General features: G+C 38.9%; 1 protein-coding gene across 2 annotated transcripts in view; it reads left to right on the forward strand.

The window, feature by feature from the left end:
- Window positions 1-17,890, forward strand: part of ccdc50 (coiled-coil domain containing 50) — a 40,128-nt gene extending 22,238 nt beyond the window's left edge. The window contains 8 exon segments of one of the 2 annotated variants that reach the window (NM_001174055.1): window positions 1,718-1,787; window positions 5,419-5,931; window positions 7,125-7,240; window positions 7,921-7,965; window positions 13,285-13,383; window positions 13,526-13,602; window positions 14,698-14,813; window positions 16,048-17,159. In NM_001174055.1, coding sequence (NP_001167526.1) covers window positions 1,718-1,787; window positions 5,419-5,931; window positions 7,125-7,240; window positions 7,921-7,965; window positions 13,285-13,383; window positions 13,526-13,602; window positions 14,698-14,813; window positions 16,048-16,067 — 1,056 coding nt within the window. In that variant the 3' untranslated portion in view covers window positions 16,068-17,159. 2 annotated transcript variants of the gene reach the window in all.
- The last annotated feature ends 2,782 nt before the right edge of the window (window positions 17,891-20,672 follow it).

The following is a 20,672-nucleotide window of genomic DNA, read 5'->3' on the forward strand; positions in this document are numbered from 1 at the left end:
ATATTTTTTTTACAAAATATGAAATGCAAACTGGCATAATTTAGTTAATTTTTAAATTAAATACATGTATGAGATCTGTTATGCGGAAATCAGTTATCAATAAAGTTCCAAATTACAGAAAGGCCATCTCCCCTAATCTCCATTTTAATAAAATAATTCAAAGTGAGGTTTCAGGGCCGAAGCGTCGATTTTGCACAAAGGATCAATTTTTTTCACTATAAAGTCCTGTGAGTGCTGTGTCTATTCCTCAATTATATAATTTACCTTTTGCGTGTGTTACTTTTTACAGAGTAGCAGAGCTCTTGCTTTACACATGTGGAGGGCAAATTGACCAATGTCATTAGCATTCCACTTACCATTAGGAAATGATTCAATGGGCTGTTTACACGCCAGCTGCTATTTACCTTTGAGTCAGACCATTACTTTTATTCATCTTTTTACTAGCTTCTATAAAATGCCCACTGTGTGCAACATAGTCTGAATTAAAGAACAGAATGGCTTGTCAGCTTCTCTTTAGCTGGTATCAGCAAGAGCCATAATGTGATTGCTGAACTCTACAGAAGGTCTTTCTTATCTTGCAACAGAACTTGGGTGGAGGTCATTTCAATCTGCAACATGGAATAGATTAGCAGCAGTAACAGAGATTTCTAAAAGGATGCAGTAATCATTTTAAAAGGAACTTGGCTATTCACTCCCTGGGCTGTTTTGATAAGTGAAAGCTAGGGCCTAACGTATCATATCTGCTGTGAAATCTGTCATCCCTTCCAAACAAAAATCCTAGCCTCAGACTGTGACATTGTTTAAATACATTGCTGCTATTTTTTATTGGGAAAAACAATGTTTGCTCTTGGCAAAATATATAAATGTTGAACATTGAGGGGTACATTTACAGCCCTTTAACCAACATATTCTTTGTGCCAAAGGGATTCAGTTTTTAATGTTTTTATGGTGCTTCAGTTGGGTCATTTGCAACCACAAGCACAGTTGCAGGGCTGCAAATTTCTCAGCAATCACGTGCACAAAAAAATCGTTATTGTTAAAGGTAATTGTGCCAACATGCTCTCCTTGCACATAAAGTTTTGTTTGATGCCGTTACCTTACTTCTGCCTCCTGCCTCCTGTTCTGAATTTAGCGCAGCTGTGTCTGTTGATGCAGGGGTTATCTGCCACCAGGGAGCTACCGCCGCCTCTAAACCTGGTGGTACAGTAGATCCAGGGGCCCCACAACTGCCTACTTAAATCTCCACAGCACAGCTGCGCTAAAAGGATTGGGTGCATATGTCACTCTCAGATGGAATGCCGAAAATTACGCCAGCTGGATGTGAGAGTTTCAGATTTCAGCGTCTCTCCAAAAATTAACTTGAAGTAACTGGCTTTGACTGTATGAGCTCAGAATGTGTTTTTTGTCGTAACCCAGTGTTTGTAAAATGACTGCAAGGGTAAGTCCATGATGGGTCTATTTTGCTAAATCCGGCCTCTTGCTGTAACTAATAAGATGGCTTTTACAGCTTGTGGCTCATTGCTATGTCTGTTTCCAAAGAAGCATACCAGTAACTTATATGGCCTAGATAAAATATAATCCTTGCTGTTAACATACAATTGCAGATGTTAACAGCTGCACCAGTTTTGCAAAAAATAAAATGTTAGCATCCATAAGCGTTATCTGTATGATGATGGTTTTCATTGCAATACTGCAGTGTTTTGTTTTGTGTTATTAGGATATTGCTCGACTATTACAAGAGAGAGAGGAAAGGAGAAGAAAGAAGCACTACCAAGAAGACAAAGAAGGTACAGTGACATAAAGTCATTATGAAAATTTCTAGTGAAGGTTATACTAAAGGCAGATCTTTGGTAAAACTACATTTCACTTGAAACAATACATGGGTTTGAGGTTAATTTTAAAGGGAGGTATCTTTCAGACCATATGCCGCTTTGACTATTTGCTGATGTGCGAGGAGGGTGGATTCTAAGACTCATTGGGACTCATTTATCAACACTGGGCAAATTTGCCCGTGCACAGTAACCCATAGCAACCAATCCGCAATTGGCATTTTTCAGCCAGCTGCAGGTAGAACACTGAATGCAACAATTTGATTGGTTTCCATGGGGGGAGGCCATTTAAAGTATATTTATCTCTTCTTGATGCTTTCTCTTTCTTGTGATTTTAACTTACTTGGTAACTACTAGTATGTAACTATTACTAGCCAATGTAATGGCTAGACATGGAAGTAATGATTTCAGAGACCTGCATCCTAATAAATATTTTAGTAATTGTGCTTAAAATGGTTGAGCCCTGAGTATGATTATAATGAGTATCTGGCCACTGGTGAATGAATGTTGAGAAACCTTTGTCTATCATTTAGGGCAGGAATCCCCAGTTCGTGAGCCACAATCATTTTTAAAAAAGTGTTGGTGAGCCACACAAGCATGAGAAAAGTTCTTTGGGGATGCCAAATATGGGCTGTAATTAGCTATTTGGTAGCTCCATGTGGACTGCTAGCCTGCAGGAGATTCCTCCTGTAAAGTAAAACTGTGTCTTTGTGCTTCCAAAACTTGCCTCCAAGCCAGAGATTTACGTTTTACGTTTTTAGAGCTCATAAGCTCAAAAAATTCAAGATATTCGAGTTTTTTATTCAGAAGTTCATTCGTTTTAGAAAAGCAAACTTAAATTCACAAACTAATAAATTAAAAAATAAGCCCCTAAATATTGCGTTGTCCCATATCCTATATGCCATACATTTTAATGATTTATATAATGGTAATGTTCTCAAAAATTAGAAATCCAATATGACAATTTGTGTTCTGAAAAAAGTAACATGGGCAATATACTTATCTTCATAAACAGGAATAGCTGCAGGAAGGCATTTTTTTGCCTCAAGGGTAACTTTTAGGCTAATGGCATCTTGAGGATGTTTTAACTGCTGCTGTAATTGGGTGGAAAACAGCAGTGCTCATGACAACACTATGGGGCACATTCATTAAAGTACGACAGGTCTGATTACAAAAAAATCGTGTTTTTTCTAAAGTTCGCAATACTTTCGTTAATTTGGGCAACTTTTTCGTACTTTGCATTAATTTGTGCAACAAATACGATTTCTGCTAAACAGAGTTTTACAACGTTAAGAGTGGAGGCTCAAGGTGTTGTGGTATTGTAAATACCATAAAGTGCCACAATGTCCAGTCTGATGAACAATGGAGGGTTGCATCAATAATAAGAGCTGGTGTCCCCCTGACTCATGGAGAAAAGCTACATTGTTTGCTTTAATCCTTATTGAGTTTTTATATACCAAATTGGTATTTTAATGGCCATTTTTTATAATTTAATGGCTATTTTTATAAAGTGTTGACATGTTACACAATTCTTTACAAAACTTTTTCGTCACCTTTTCCAGTGAAGCTTATAATCTAAGTTCCTTTTATCTCAAGAACTTGATACAATATCATAAGGAGAACTGAGGGTCATTTAAATCAGAAATGTAAAACCCATGGCCAGCCAGTCTCCTTTCAATGCTCATTTGGTATTGCAAGGATATGTAAAACAACTAAAGATCTCTTCATTAAATTCTGTATGGTTAGTTTATGTGTGTTGTGTGAATGTGATAAGCAAATTATATCAAAAACTTCACGGCTGATGTGAATGATTAAAAATCTTTGTAATGAGAGACTATTAATAAAAGGGAGAAAAACTACAAATCCCATAATAACAGGAGATATCAGCAGATCCTTGCTGTTTTGTATTCTTTGCAGGTCACCCACTTCTGGGTAAGTTGCGGCAGTGCTGCATTCCCTTAGTTTATAGACAGTTTATTCTTACTGTAATTATGATAGGTGTTTCCATATTTATTCATATCAAGAATACTTCTAAGCTTTTCTGGTATTACTTTCCATCTCTGCTTGGTTCATATAAACAACTCTTTTTAGAAGAGCTGACTGTCGGCAAACAAACTTTGGGTGTGTTTTTGCAGGGCAGGACTCCTCCAGTCTTATCTCGTTGATTAGCACACCTAACTGCAGTTAGCTATTGGAGAAGTCTTAAGTGTATTGGAGAAGTGAAAATGTGTATTTAAAATAGCATGAACAGCCGACATAACGTTTCGGTCCCCATCAGGACCTTTCTTTGTACATATATATGTACAATTACAGATAGTTAACAACCTAGACTGGGAATATTTCCACAGTCTATTCAGTACTGAGAAATAGAAGTACAACTGTTTGTTACTATTTTGAGCATATTGTGTTTATTATTATCAGCCCACTATTAATTGATGCAGATATCTAGTTTATGCTTCTTGCAATTGTGTACATTTATGAAAGAATAAAGAAAGGTGTCAGAACTACTTATAGGCTATTCAATTTTTTCATTGCCATCAGAAAGACTTGAACTTTCAATCAGAAATAAGGGTTATGTAATACAAGGTGCAACATCTGATGCAGGTCTTATCACCTATAGAAATCAGCAGCCAGGGAGTATGCCAACTAAACTAACAGAAACAAGTTAATATAAGTAAATATAATTTGAGCAGCTAGTAAATTTATTGAGCAGGAAGTCAGAAAAGTGAATATAGTTTAATGTGTAGTGTATAGATGTAATCATGCCCAGATTGGCAATCTGTGGATTCTGGCAAATGCCAGAGGAGTTGTAAGATGCCATAAACAATCACTATTTAGTGAGCTGGTGGGTTAATGTTTTGGCCTCTGTGTACTTGAAATGTCATGGCCTGTTCTGAATCCTGGTCCAAACCTGGATGTAAAGTTTTACTTGCCAAAAGGCAATTGAATAACAAGAAAAGGGCTGTCTAACTAGAGGTCAGATGTGCCCCTCCAAGCATATGTTTGTAGTCATCTGAAGAAGATAGACAAATTAGTCCTTAACAAAACATTAATGCTTTTTGATGACCAGCATGCTTCAATATGTTTGTGCAGAGCTGTTGTTGGCATTAAAAACCATGTGGTGTTTATTTAGGGTTGCTACCTTTCCATTGTCAGAAACCCGGGCAGGGTTGTGACATCACAGGGGCAATTGGGTGAAGTCATGGCGTGGCCGGTGACATTGAGGGCGAGGTTATGACGTGGTGATGGCAATTGCCCGATCGCAACGTAAGTCTAAAAGAGTCCTGCCCGGTTTACCTAATTTGGAAAACTGGGCAGGGAGTTTTGACCCGCACAGCCCTCCCAAAAACCAGCCTGTCCGGGTCAAAACCAGGCAGGTAGCAACCCTATGTTCTTTAATGTGCCTTGTGTCTGAACAATAAAAAAAAGCATACTAGAATATCGCTGGTGATTTTTTGAATTGTGCTGCTTTATAATCTTCCCTTCATCCCAGCCTTCTATAGATTTAAACAGCAAAATGTTAAAATCCCCCTCTTTTTCCTTTAGTAAATTGTAATTTTCTGCTTTTATGGTATTCATTCATTGTTAGGCCACCGCAAGGGTAGGCATAAGGAATATCTGTCCGAATATGATAGACCTCATAGACATGAGAGGCTTGAAAAACACAACTTTGAAAGAAATGACTCAGAGCTTGAAATACCTTCATCAAAATTTGTTCGACAACGTGGTCGGTCAGTAGAATCAAGGTCATCTAACAAGGAGGAGGATAGCTATAATGTGCATAAACATGGAGACCATTATGATTGGCCTGTATCTAGAAAAGAGAAACCGCAAAGACCGCCACCACCCAGGACAAGTAAACATGAGGATGATTTTAATACTGAAAGGACAAATGGAGAGTACCATAATGAACACATGCATAGAAAGGGAAGGTCTCACAGTCAGGACCTTCTCTCTGCAAAAAATTCTGATGCTGATAGAAAGCAGCGGGACAATTCTGATGCAAAATCCCACAGAAGTAAAGAGAGTGATTTTGACATTGAGAAGAGACGCAGAAGGAGAACGCCTTCTCCGTGCCAAGAAAGGAATCTTAGGGATTCAGGTAAAATTTGTGGTATTATCGGTGGTGGCATCTTCATAAGATGGCTCATTGGTTGATGGTATTTTGAATCTGTGGATCACCTGTGATTTCTTCTAAAAATTAATTACTTGATTCATTCAATCTATTTATCCCTAATGTACATGAATGCACTGCTTTCCTTTCTAAATTGTGTGCTACTTGTTTTGGTTGTTTGTGAGCTTTGTGTCTTATTGATCTTTCTTACTAAGGATTCTTTGAGTTTCTATGTGGAACTTTTGCATTTAAATTATAGTTCTAAAATGAACATCATGTCTGAATATCTATATCCTCATATAAAGTATGTAAACTCAAAGAATCTTGATTGGATTTACTTGACATTTTAATGGATCCGGTTTTGCAAACTGTGATTTTAAATTAAGAAGTAAAAGTAAAACTTTTTTCAAAGGAGAAAGAAACCCCTTCCCTCTGTTTTTAACTGATTAGCCCTCCCACCACCAACCTGTTGTGCCCATTTAAAGTATATGGGCCCCCAGTACTGACACTGTAACTGCGGGCTGCCTCAGATCTGGTTTATGGCTGGTTGATAGAAATTGGCAACCAGGAGCATGCACAATGGAAACCATTCTGATTGCAGCCACTAACCCAGCTGTGCAAATCTGCTGGTAAAGTTCATGGGTCCCCAGTACTGGCACTGTAACTGCGACCTGCCTCAGATCTAGTTTATGGCTGGTGGATAGAAATTGGCAACCAGGAGCATGCACAATGGAAACTAATCTGATGGCGGCCACCAATCCAGCTGTGCAAATCTGCTGGTAAAGAGGACCCAGGGACATTTAAGGGTAGGCACCAATGTAGTTTTGGTGTTGGCATGGGGGCCTCTGCAGGGTAGGGGAATCAGATAAAAATGGGGGGTGGGGTTTCTCTTTCTCCATTCAGTATTTAACATTGTTTGGAACTAGTAAATATTAAGGGTGAAGACACACAGAGCTACTAGTAGCAGTTACGAAAATAGACAATGCTGATCATTTACTGATAATTGTCTGTGTGTTTTAGCAGACAATTCTCAGTATTATCTATGCCAGGGTATTTACTGGTGTTTAGTAGCCGTGAAAAGTAGCTGCTACTAAGTAGCTCTGTGTGTCTTCTCCCTAAATGTCAACACTTTGATACTATATTTCCAATACTTTTTTTTTTTTTTTTTTTAATCTTTACAGGTTTTCGGTCAAAGGGGGCGCGAGATGCACCTGTATCTAAACATACATCAGGGTTAAGAAATCAAGAGGAACATGATGCACACCTTGCCCGAAGGCTTCAGGAAAAAGAATTTAGGGTTAAGTAATTATTTTGCACTTCTATATATGGTAGAGTAGCTAGCATCTTTTCTTTTGTAACTAGAAAATGTTATGTTATTGAGAGCTTTCCATGTCTGCCTAAGCAAATGTAAATCCATTTTAAAGCTTAAAACTACATACTGAAATTATAATGTTTTTGATCCAACTAGTAGGGCTGAACTGAATTTTTAAGTGATATGGTCATCCTATCCCAGATACAAACGTTTGGCTTTCCTTTTTAGATAACACAGCATCTTGTAATACACTATGCCATTATGGCGTCAGTGCCCCTGCAGTATCCTGACACCCTAGTGCCCCTACAGTACAATAGGCAGCACCTGGATGCCTTAATGTAAAATGTAGGGGAACCCAGCTTCCCTTAGCCAAGACTTCTTTGCATGCCTTTTACAGTTTTAATCACCTACACTTCAGTATTTTCTGCTACACTGTTTTAGCATTCAGAACCAACATTGCAGAAACAGACATACTGCTTTTAATGTCAGTTACATCAGTAACTTAAAAATAATGTAACTTTTTAAATGAATGTATGTATGAATGTATATTAGAAAGTTATTTTAATTGTATTAGTCAAAATTGTATTTTAAGCTTTACAACTCCTTTAGCATGTATGAAATTCTACTTGTCTTTACTAAAATCTTCCTTTTCTTTATACTTTTAGGTAAACATTAAGGATAAACGAGCAGCTCAGATGGCTCAGGATGAGGTTAGCTTAGCTAGCATTAAGTAATTCATCACTGATATTGATTATTAGTCTTTACACTGTATATTTATGAAATATATATTTGTGCTAATTGTTCAATTTTGTAAACTGCAAAAAACTGCTAATAACCAGAAAATTTAATGCTGTTTTTAAGGAAGTGGGTAAAATGCAGTGTGTTAAAGGGGCAGTATACCCTTTTTTTCAACATGCGTTGTCAGTAGTATATTAGTTATATGTAGTTATGTTAAAGTTAATAAAGGGACAGTAACCCCCTTTTTCAACATAGAACATTAGTTGTTATGTTGTTATGTTGAAGTCATGGGAAAACATGTTTTTTGATTATAGGCAGTTGGGGGATGTTCTTTTTTCCCATAAAAACAATCAGCGCACCAGAGGTCACCCCTATAGATTAGAGGAACAGAGCTTCCATTTGAAGCAGCGTAGGTGGTTTTTCACGGTGAGGGCAGTGAGGCTGTGGAATGCCCTTCCTAGTGATGTGGTAATGGCAGACTCTGTTAATGCCTTTAAGAGGGGCCTGGATGAGTTTTTGAACAAGCAGAATATCCAAGGCTATTGTGATACTAATATCTACAGTTAGTATTACTGGTTGTATATATATAGTTTATGTATGTGAGTGTATAGATTGGTTAGTATAGGTTGTGTGCTGGGTTTACTCGGATGGGTTGAACTTGATGGACAATGGTCTTTTTTCAACCCTATGTAACTATGTAACTATGTAAGTCTGGAAAAGCTCAGACTCAGGCACAATGCACTGAGATGGCTGCCTACAAACCAATATTACAACAACAAAAAAATACATTTGTTGGTTTAAGAATAACATTTTAAATAGCAGAGTGAATTAATTGCAATGTAAATAGTGTAATTTAGAAATAAAAAATACACCAAAAAAATCATGACAGTATCTCTTTAAAGGGGCAATATACCCCTTTTTTAAAATAAATAATACAGCTTGTGCTTAACATACATTTTGCCTATTGTTTTGATTAGAAAATATCTATGGGTTTTGTAATTTCTCACTCTAAGGGGCTGATTTACTAACCCACGAATCCGACCCGAATTGGAAAAGTTCCGACTTGAAAACGAATATTTTGCGACTTTTTCGTATGTTTTGCGATTTTTTCGGATTCTGTACGAATTTTTCGGATCCAATACGATTTTTGCGTAAAAACGCGAGTTTTTCGTATCCATTACGAAAGTTGCGTAAAAAGTTGCGCATTTTGCGTAGCGTTAAAACTTACGCGAAAAGTTGCGCATTTTTCGTAGCGTTAAAACTTAACGCTACGAAAAATGCGCAACTTTTCGCGTAAGTTTTAACGCTACGCAAAATGCGCAACTTTTTACGCAACTTTCGTAATGGATAGGAAAACTCGCGTTTTTACGCAAAAATCGTATTGGATCCGAAAAATTCGTACAGAATCCGAAAAAATCGCAAAACATACGAAAAAATCGCAAAGTACCGATCATTACGAAAAAACCGCAATCGGACTCCATTCGACCCGTTCGTGGGTAAGTAAATCAGCCCCTAAACATGGCAGACTTTAAAAATGAAGCTAAATCCACATTCTATTTCTTAATCCTAAGGATAAAAATGAAACAAATCAGCAGTTGACTGAGAAGCCCTCTGTATAATGAACTGCTTTTTTTGCCCTGTTTAGAGCAAGCAATAACAAAACCTATAGATATGTCCTAAGTATTACATTACATTAACATTTATTTATAAAGCGCCAACATATTCCGCAGCGCTGTACAATAAGTGGGTTACATACATTGGACATGCAGAGTAACATATAAAGCAATCAGTAACCGATACAAGAGGTGAAGAGGGCCCTGCCCAAAAGAGCTTACAATCTACATCTCTTGAAAGCAGAGAGATTGGGAGAAAGTGTGACAGTTTGTGGGAGCGAATTCCAGAGAAGGGGGGCAGCCCTTGCAAAGTCTTGAATGCGAGCGTGTGAGGAGGGAATGAGAGAGGAGTTGAGGAGCAGGTCAGTAGAGGAGCATAACAAGCGGGTTGGATGGTATCTAGAGATGAGTTCAGAGATGTAGGGTGGGGCAGAGTTATGGACTGCTTTAAATGTGAGGGTCATTAGTTTGAATTTTATCCTGGATGGTAGGGGAAGCCAGTGCAGGGACTGGCAGAGTGGCATGGCAGAGGAGGAGCGGTTGGAGAGGTGTATGAGCCTGGCAGCAGTATTCATTATGGACTGGAGAGGGGACAGTCTTTGGAGGGGAAGGCCAATTTATAGGGAGTTACAGTAGTCCAGGCGAGATATTATAAGAGAGTGAATAAGAATTTTGGCAGCATCTTGGGTGATAAATGATCGGATTTTGGAGATATTTCTTAGGTGAAAGTGACATGATTTGATAAGTGATTGGATATAAGGAGTGAAGGACAGGGCAGAATCAAGGATAACCCCAAGGCACCGGGCCTGGGTGGGGTGATGGTAGAAGATGGGGTGATGGTAGAATTGTTAACCGTTATAGATACCTCGAGAACAATGTGGGCGTTGGATGGGGGAAAGAGAACCAGTTCAGTTTTAGAGAGGTTTAATTTAAGGTAATGTTGGGACATCCAAGTGGAGATAGCGGACAGGCAGGAAGAGACGCAAGTTAGAAGCTCTGGGTTAAGATCAGGAGAGGAAAGATAGATCTGAGTATCGTCAGCATAGAGGTGGTACTGAAAGCCAAAAGAATTGATTAGTTTGCCAAGTGAGGAGGTATAGAGAGAAAATAGTAAGGGGCCCAGGACAGAGCCTTGGGGAACCCCGACAGAAAGAGGCAAGGGAGAAGATGATTCACTATTGTAAGAGACACTGAAGGATCGATCTGAGAGATAAGATGAAAACCAGGATAAGGCAGTGTCACGAAGGCCAAGAGAGCGGAGAGTCTGGAGGAGAAGAGGGTGATCCACAGTGTCAAAAGCAGCAGAGAGATCGAGAAGTATTAGTAGCGAGTAGTGTTTTTTGGCTTTAGCCGAAAGGAGGTCATTTGTTAGTCGGGTTAGAGCAGTTTCGGTGGAGTGTTGTTGTCTAAAAGATCCAGGAGGTTATTGTCAGAGAGGAATAGCGTCAGTCGGTTGTATACTAGGCACTCAAGCAGTTTGGAGATGAATGGGAGCAGAGAGATAGGTCGGAGGTTAGTAGGATTGGAGGGATCAAGGGAGGGTTTTTTCAGAATAGGGGTTACAATTGCATGTTTCAGTTGGGAGGGAAAGATTCCAGTAGAGAGCGAGAGATTGAATAGATGAGTTAAGGATTTGATAAGACAAGGGTTGGCATTGCGTAGAAGTTTGGTAGGAATGGGATCAAGCGGGCAGGTAGTAAGGTGGGAGGAAGACAGCAGTTTTGAGACTTCCTCTTCAGTCACTGGGGAGAAGGAGCCAAGAAGAGACTGGGTAGCATGTAGGGAGGGAGGGGAATGGCTATGGGGATTTAGTTGTGCAATGTCACTTCGGATGGTGTCAATTTTATTTTTAAAGTGCTCAGCAATAGCTTGAGCAGTGACTGAAGCACATGGAGGGGGCGGAGGAGGGGACAGCAGAGAGTTAAAGGTAGAGAAGAGTTGTGCAGGTTTTTTAGAGAGGGAGTTAATAAGTGCAGTGAAGTAGGTTTGTTTAGCTTGGCAGAGGGTGGTGTTGTAGGAGAGCAGAGCAGATTTGTAGCTGCAGAAATCTGACTCTGACCTTGATTTGCGCCAGCGGCGCTCAAGTGTACGTGACTGTTTTTGGAGGGATTTGGTATGAGCAGTGTGCCAGGCTTGGAGTGGTTTGGGCCTCATGCATTTAGTCTTGGCAGGAGCAAGCTCATTGAGGGCAGTGGTGAGTGTGCTGTAGTAGACAGAGGTAGCCTGATTAGGACAAGAGACAGTTAGGATGTTAGAATGAAGAGAGTCAAAGGAAGAAGAGAGATGTGACGTGTTTAGGGATTGCAGGTCTCGGTATGTGTATGTTTGGGGGACAGCAGAGGGTGTAGAGGGAGTTAGCGAGAGTTGAAATGTGAGCAGATTGTGATCAGAGAGGGGGAAAGGGGAGTTAGTGAAGTTGGAGGTAGAACAACAGTTTGTAAATATAAGATCCAGGGAGTTTCCATTAGAGTGAGAGGGGGAGTCAGAACACAGAGATAACCCAAAGGAGGATGTTAGTGAAAGGAGTTTAACAGGTATGTTAAAGTCACCTAGTACAATGGATGGGGAGTCAGAGGAAAGGAAGTAAGGAAGCCAGGCAGAAAAGTTGTCAAAGAATTGTGAGGTCGGTCCAGGAGGTTGATATATGACCGCAATGCGAAGTGAAACAGGGGAGAAGAGCTTAATAGAGTGAACCTCAAATGAGGAAAATGAAAGAGAAGGAGGAGGTGGAAGGACTTTAAATGAATAGCGGGGGGAGAGAAGGGGCCCTACCCTACCCCCTGCCCTGTTTCCAGGTCTGGGAGTGTGCGTAAGGTGTAGCCCCCCAAAGGACAGAGCAGCAGGTGAGGCAGTGTCAGTAGGGGAAAGCCAGGTCTCAGTTATTGCAAACAAGTTAAGTGATTTAGCGATGAAAAGGTCACGGATGGAGGTGAGTTTGTTGCAGACGGAGCGGGAGTTCCAGAGGGCACAGGAAATTTGAATAGAGGCTTTGGGTATAGGGGTAAGGGTTCTGTACTTTAAAGGGGTACAGGGTGGGTTTGGGGAACGTGTCCCTAACAGAACAGGGATGGGGTAAGGGCCAGGGTTGGGGGAAATGTCACCAGCAGCGAGTAACAGGAAGGAGAGGAATGCAAGGTGAGAGCGGGATTTGTATGTTTTTGTTTTATGTGAGGAGAAAGAGTTAACTGAGGTTATGGAGCAGAGCAATTTAAAAACTAAACTTCATGTGCTGAGAGGGAAGGAGAGGAGAGTAGAGAGGCAGTGATTGCTATACCTTTCTGACTGGATGGAGGGTGTGGCTGGAGATGTTTTAGGAAGCATGAAAGTGCAAAGAGGAGGAGGGCAGGATAAAACATTTTGGGGTTGGAAATAATAAACTACCATGAATAAGCAAAGTTGTTTTCTTGCGATTCCACGTTGTTCAGTGTTGATAGGAGATAGTTTGGAGCCTTGTCAATGCCTTGTCCAACTGCCTTGTTTAACTGCAGGCAAGACATATGTTCAGCACAAGCTCTATTCATTGAACCAGTGTTTAAAAATGGGGGATGGGTATACTGTCCCTTTAACACTTGCTAAAAAGTTACAAAAAATCTTCTTTATAAACCAAAAAATGTAACAGGTGACTTGGCTTCATCTCCTTTATCATGCCCTTTGCTCAAGTCATTCCTTGTTTTTCAGGAAATTGCCCGCTACCTTATGGACAAGGAAGAAAAAGCATATAAGAAGTCAAAAGGACGTGAAAAAATGACAGATGGGAAACGACCAGAAGAATTGGAGGTGTGCTTTTAGTTAGGAACTAGGAAGCTTCATACTGAAGTCTACTCTAAACTTGTTTTTTTTCTCTATGTATTAACCATTGATTAATCCAAATTTCAGCATTTAATAAACTAGTTTTCAATATTTTTCCTGCTTATTTTAGGCATCTGATCATGTCAGGCAAAGGACAAGAGAAGGTCATGACCATCATCATCGCTCTAGAAGTGATAAACCATACAGGTAATTATTATTGGTAAACTGTACAAGTAATTGTAACCTATGACTAATCACATTAATTCAACATTAAAGAGATACTGGCACCTGAATTTACATCTGTCATAACATTGCCTTTGCATGCTATTTATAATTTTGGCTTGAAAGTATTTGCCTATCTGATCCCCCATGTTCCTCTGTGAGCGGGCTGCCAATCATAAAATTAGAAGACATATGCATGCAGAAAAGGATCCATTCATAACTTTGTCTGTTTTGCTTCTGCATTTAGGCATTCATTACAGAAAAGTAACTAAAAATGCCAAATAGGTGACTTTTTAGTGAATAGCACAGTTTTCTAAATAACCGCTAATATAGAAAATATACATAGGGTGGCAGTCTAGTACAATATGTTTGAAACTAATAAATACAAAAAAGTTTATTGAAAATATTAAAAAAATAATACAACCCTTAGTATAAACACTCGTGTTTTAGGCCATAATGGTAGAACAGTTTATAGGAGATGTAATTTCATACACATGGCATGTAGACAGTTTCATACAGTACACAGAGTATGTTGTGACAAAGGTCATTTATGGTGATAGCGGGTCACCCTTATTTAATCAGAACTGCAACATACATTGAGTTTCCATATCTTGTTGACACATTATTTAGATTTGCAATGTCAACTACAGAGACTATATATTGAATTTAAGATCACTCTGTTAGGATTGTATACTCTGTGAAATGTTTTTATTGAAGGGTGTATTTTTTTTAAACGTGTTCAATAAATGGATTTATGCTTTTTAACGTCAAATATATCATATTTTAGTGCCACCCTATTCACCTTTTATATAGTAGTGCTTGTTAAATGAAAAATGCATTTTACTTATATATAGCTGAAACTGCTAATTCTATAAATTGTAGAATGTGCTATTTATATTTTTTCCACCCTAAAAACAATAGTGAAGTCTTGTGTGTTTATAAGGAGTGTATTTACAGTTGATATGTGCAGATAATGTAAAATGAGAGATATAGCTCTTCATATCCGTATTTTAATGGGACAGGTATGCCATTGATTTTCTCTTAATCCATATCCTTGTTAATACCTTTATGGTTGCACAGGCCCCTTCCTCCACCTCCAGATACCGCTGAAGATGATGATTATGATGACGATTACACCAACATAAACCCGCACAACTCCCCAAAGTCTAGTTCTAAGTCACAGTCTTCTCTCAAAGGTAATCACCTAAAAATGGCTGTATGTGTATCTGTATACATACAGTAACATATATGTGTATATTTCATTGTAGTAAAATCTTAAAGGCATTCTGTTATGGGAAAACATGTTTTTTTTTTTTTTTTTTTTACCATATGCATCAGTTAATAGCACTCTATCAGCAGAAAACCTGTACTAAAAAACATTTTTCAAAGGGGCAAACCAATTTTTTTTATAATTAATTTTGAAAAATGACATAGGGTTCCCTCAGCCATGTGACTTGAACTCTGATAAACTTCAGTCTTTTTTTTACAGCTGAGCTGCAAGTTGGAGTAATATCAACCCCCTCCCTTCCCCCCCTCAGCAACTGATCAGCAGAACAGTGGGCGGGTAACAAGCTAACAGCTTCCATACAACAATATTGCTACAAAATTTTCCCATGCCTAGTGCTAGATATGAGAATTGCACTCAATTTTAAAACACCCGACCATGACTCCTCTAGTTATATTGAGTAGGAGAAACAATAGCTTATCTGAAAGCAGCTGCATTGTGAAATGCTGGTTCCTTCTAAAAGCTCAGACTCAAGCACAATGCATGCTGCCGACACACCAATATTACAACTAAAAAATTAATTTATTGGTTCAAGAATACAATTTAAATAATACAATTAATTATTTGCATAGTATAGGTATGGGAACCCTTATCTGGGAACCCATTATCCAGAAAGGTCCGGAAAGGTCATCTCCCATAGACTCCATTATAAGCAAATAATTCTAATTTTTAAAAATGATTTCCTTTTTCTCTGTAAAAATAAAACAGAACCTTGGGCTTGATCCCAACTAAGATATAATTAATCCTTATTGGATTATTAAGGATTACTTGGCTAGTATGTACCAGACCAGTAATGCTAGTATGAAGTCCAAAATTGCTTCACTGCAAAAGACAGTGGGGGTAATTTACAAACAGTGGGCAAGTTAGCACCTGGGTAGTATCTCGGGGCAAACACTCAAATGTTTGCCTTCTCTGTATTACTTGCAGCTGGCTGAAAACAAAGCTAATTGCTGATTGGTTGCTGTGGGTTACTGCCCAGTTATGTCACTGCACTGACATGGGCCATAAACTTTTCTTAAAACCAAGCAATGCTGGTGTTTTGCCTCTCCACAATTAAGCTGACCAATTATTTATTGTGGTGCACGTAAATTGCTTAATTACTGTGAAGTTCTTCTTATATGGAGTTTGTGATCTTCTCTTTCTAGGCTCATACTACAGGCCGTGAAAAATCAGCTCCTGCAGCATGTGATGCTCAGAATCATAAGCGGTTTTTGAAATTCACAGTACATACTGTGTTCTATGACTTGGTTGCAAAATTAAAGAACCTTCATTTTTCTTCTGTCAGTCTTCAATAAGGAAATCTCTCTTTATATGCCACAAATAGTGCAAGCCCTACGTGTGCAGTTTTCCACATCAGTTTTGCACAAACATTTCCCCCCAAGTATTCTGTGTTGAAAAATCCTTAACGTGTGTTATTTAGATTGTAGTTATTCTGAGAGTCCAAGGAATACTTGGTTTTGATAAGAACTTATGGGGAGTATACAGCAGATGGCAAATGTATTACAGATTATATATTCATTTTCTCGTAAAGGCTTGGAGAGGCCATTCAGGTTCATATAAGACAGGTATACCACAGTGTTTCTTCAATAGGTTTCATCCTGTTTGTTTATTTATTTTAAAGATATCATTGGCATATGCTAGTCAGCTCCCATGAACCAGGGCAGAGTCACCTTTTCAGGTGTAAAGCACAAGAAATACCACTTTTAGTAGTCGCGCTCTCTTTAGGTAAAACCAGAATATTTTATATCTATTGCCTAATCACACCTTGCCCTAATAGTAGGGGAATATGTTTTATGTGTATGCATGTATCGAATAAGCTGTTGGCTCACATGCTTAAAAACTTGCCAGAAAATGCTTGAGTGTGGGTTTTGAGGACTTCCTAGTGCGCAAAATGTGGATGCCTGAGACTGCTAATCCAGTCAAGGGAGTCCATTCATATCTCCTCAGGAACCGACTGTGCATACCACTGGGTGAAAACTGAGTAGTGTTTCGTGTTGTTGTTCAGTTCCTCAGAGAGTAACCCATGTGTTACCAGTGAACTGCACAATCTTTCTACAGGTGGTTGAATTAAGTGCCATTTTCTGTTTCTTATTTTATATGCTCATAATTCTCTGTATTGTAGTACAATTTTTATGAATGAGAGCTGTTGGATTTTTTCGCCATTTTTTATATTTTAATTCATATTTATTATAATAGTTAAAAATGTGATCCAGTAAGTTTTGGTCAGCCTTTTTAATAAACACGACTGTTTATGATTTTCATTGACTAGTTCCAATTAATGCTGCAATATTTCCGCTCTAAAATAACGATTGTTCTTTCTGCTTTGGGATAGTCTGCCATCCTTACCTTTATATTTTATTATGTCATTTTTTTTTTCTCATTGAATGTTTGTTTTTTTATGGTTCAAGTTAAAATCTGTATGCCAAATGATAAAGTCATTACAAAGGAAAAGGGTTTTCTCAATATGTATCAGGAAGCCATGTTGAATTGGTGGAATGCAAGTAGCACACACAGCATTAGGGACCTGTATCCATGTTTATTTAAAGTATTTTATTAGGAAGATAAAGTACATAGAGGTCCACTCACTATACATATGTGTTTAGAACTTAATCTCAGGGCATTCACATTAACCTGTACTATTAGTGTACTATTATAATTATATTTTGATTTAATTGAGGGGAGGCCCAAATGCCTTGCTCATTAGATCTTTTAATACAAAAGTTGTCATGTTCCAAAATAATTTTTATTTTCTTTAGCTTACGTTAATTTTATATTTGGCAATATGTCGTTGGAGTGTCATAGGATAATAATTTTTTTTTTTTTTTAATAAATATTCATTCTGATATAAGATTCATTTTAGTTAATCTTTGACTACTGTTGTGCATTGTGCCATATTTCTGTGTATACTCCAAAACTGTGCCCAGGCTGTTAGCTGCTCTGATATATTTGTTTGTATTCTGCTGGTTAAAGGCATCTCGTCTTTTTTAAGAAAAGTGAAGTGTCAAATATTTTTATAAATCGCACCGTAGCCTTCTCCTACTCTAAGAGGTTAACTTTTTTTCAGTAGAGGTGGAATAAAAATGTAGATAAAGTTTGAACTTGTTAAAACTTGAATGGTGGGATGCTCGAACTGAGTATTATACAGCTCTTGCTATTGACTGTCTGTGACACCCCTTTTTTTGCGGCTCATCCATATTAGGTTAAGTTTCCCTTGCATATGGGCATCCAGATCTGGTGACAGAAGGCAATATGCATGGACAGCCTTACTAATAATGAAGGAGGCAAGTGCATATTACAGGATAGTTGAGCGAAAAGAGGAAACAGTCCAGTTTAAATCTAAAATGCTCAATTAATGCAGGTAGGTGAGGAGGGATCGGTTTTCTGATATAAAATCTTCTGATTACAACAGGGCTACAAGGAGGAAAAATATCACAGGCTGCACATAAGTCAATTAATTTGAAACCTATAGTAGCCTGCTGGCCATGCTGTCAGGCGGTAATGTACTAGAGCAGTGCTGTCCAACTTCTGTGGTACCGAGGGCCAGAATTTTTCTGGCCTACATGGTGGAGGGCCGATAATGGAAGCCAGTTTTGACCACTCTCCTTTTTTAAACCACACCCATGTTATCACATGACCATACCATATTAATGGTGGTAGTACAGCAAAAACCTGCCATACTCTGCCTTCCCTGTCCTACCTGTGTGTGCCATACTCTGCCTGCCCTATGCTGCCTGTGTGCCATACTCTGCCTGCCCTATGCTGCCTGTGTGCCATACTCTGCCTGCCCTACCCTGCCTGTGTGTGCCATACTCTGCCTGCCCTACCCTGTCTGTGTGTGCTATACTCTGCCTGCCATACTCTACCTGACCAGTACTGACTGTGTGTGCCATACTCTGCCAGTATGGCGCACACAGGCAGGATAGGGCAGGCAGAGTATGGCACACACAGGCAGAGTATGGCACACACAGGCAGAGTATGGCACACACAGGCAGAGTATGGCACACACAGGCAGAGTATGGCACACACAGGCAGAGTATGGCACACACAGGCAGGGTAGGGCAGGCAGAGTATGGCTCACACAGGCAGGATACAGTGACACAATGCTGGCACTGCTCCTACAGTCTGCACAATAACTAGATATTAAAAAACTTTTTAATTGCAGTACCAACTCAGTATATGTTCTTTTTATAGTGTGCAGGGTTTATTTGTGGATTTCTACTACTCCTGAACAATGCAGGGATTAAAAGGTGTGAACAACACAGGGGATTGCATGTTTAAACAATACAGGGGGTTTACAACCTGAATCTGAGGTGTGAACCATGCAGGGAGGCAGTTATGCACAGTACTGATACTATTTAATGCTTGCACAAAGGTAAGCCATCAAAGTAGCCAGACAGGAGGGGGCCAAACAGAGGGCTGCCAGTTGGACAGCACTGTACTAGAGAATTCAGTGCAACATGAATTAAACTGGATGCTCTGTGGCCTTAAGGCTCACTATAAGGTTTCAGTTTATAATTCTTTACACAATTCAAAGCAGTCTAATGCTTTCATTTTCTTTTTTACATCCTTCATAAAAGTGTCCTCTTTCAATTAAGAATGTTAAGTGTATCAAACAGCTATATCTGCCTTGTGGGTTATGGACCCAGTTGCAAACATGAGGGATTGGCTCCTTGGGAGAAAGCTTGCTTTGAATCTGCCAAGATAGAAGTGATGTCTGCTGACGTAAGGTATCTATGGAAATGAAGGGTATTTTGAGAAGCAGACAGCAGTACTTGCCATTGAATTTACACTTTATCTGTTATGGAAAAATGTTTCTTGCACTGCCAATGCAGAGTATGGATTTTAATTTTGTAATTTTTTTTTCTTGCCAGCAAGATTTTTTTTCTTCTCATACAAGTTATATATTTTGGGATACATAACTGTGACCAAGCTATAATTTCAAACAAATTTAAATAGTTCTATAGTCTATAACTATTGGAAAATACATTGAAATGGAATTACAGTAGAACTCCCATTTTACATTTTTCAACGGACCAGAAAAAAACAATACATTTTAAAACTCCCCAGCAAAAAAGTTGCCCACAGATTTACCTATGCAATTGATTTTTTTTTTTTTTTTTTTGACTGTGCTTCCGGGAAAATATTCATTTCTTTTTAATGTAGCCATTTATTTATCTTGAACTCATGGATGTAAATTGAATGTTATCTGTTGCTTGTCATGTCTAATAAAATATATTGATTTCACATGGTGCATTTTCATTTTGTATGCATGTATATTTTTATTTACAAAACTATACATTGTAGAGAGAAAATGTCAGGGATAACCACGCACCCAGTTTCCTCCCTCTCTCCCATTTATCTGGAAATGTGTTATCCAGAAAGCTCTGAATTACGGGAAGGCCATCTCCCATAGGCTCTATTTAAATCAAGCATCCTAATAAATAATTTTGTGCTGGCTGTTCCGGACCACCTGGGTGAGTGACTGAGATCAATGCGAGCGGCGGACCCACTAAAAGCAGAGTACCGGCAGTGGCTGGCCAGTGGCCAGTTTATAAGCATCATGTTACTGACAGGGTTAAAGGAGAAGGAAAGGCTTGAGAGTTAATCTCAAGCTGCAGGCATACCTTCAGTTGTCTCAATAGTGCCCTTAAGTCTCCCCATATTTCTCCCGTTCAGATGATCAAAAACCAAACAGGAAGAAAAAATGCTGAGCTGTGTAAAGAAAGTTCCCATAATGCCTCACTCCTGCACCAAAAGCAAGACCGGTGTA

Source organism: Xenopus tropicalis, chromosome 5 (assembly GCF_000004195.4).
Source record: "Xenopus tropicalis strain Nigerian chromosome 5, UCB_Xtro_10.0, whole genome shotgun sequence".
Lineage (NCBI taxonomy): Eukaryota > Metazoa > Chordata > Amphibia > Anura > Pipidae > Xenopus > Xenopus tropicalis.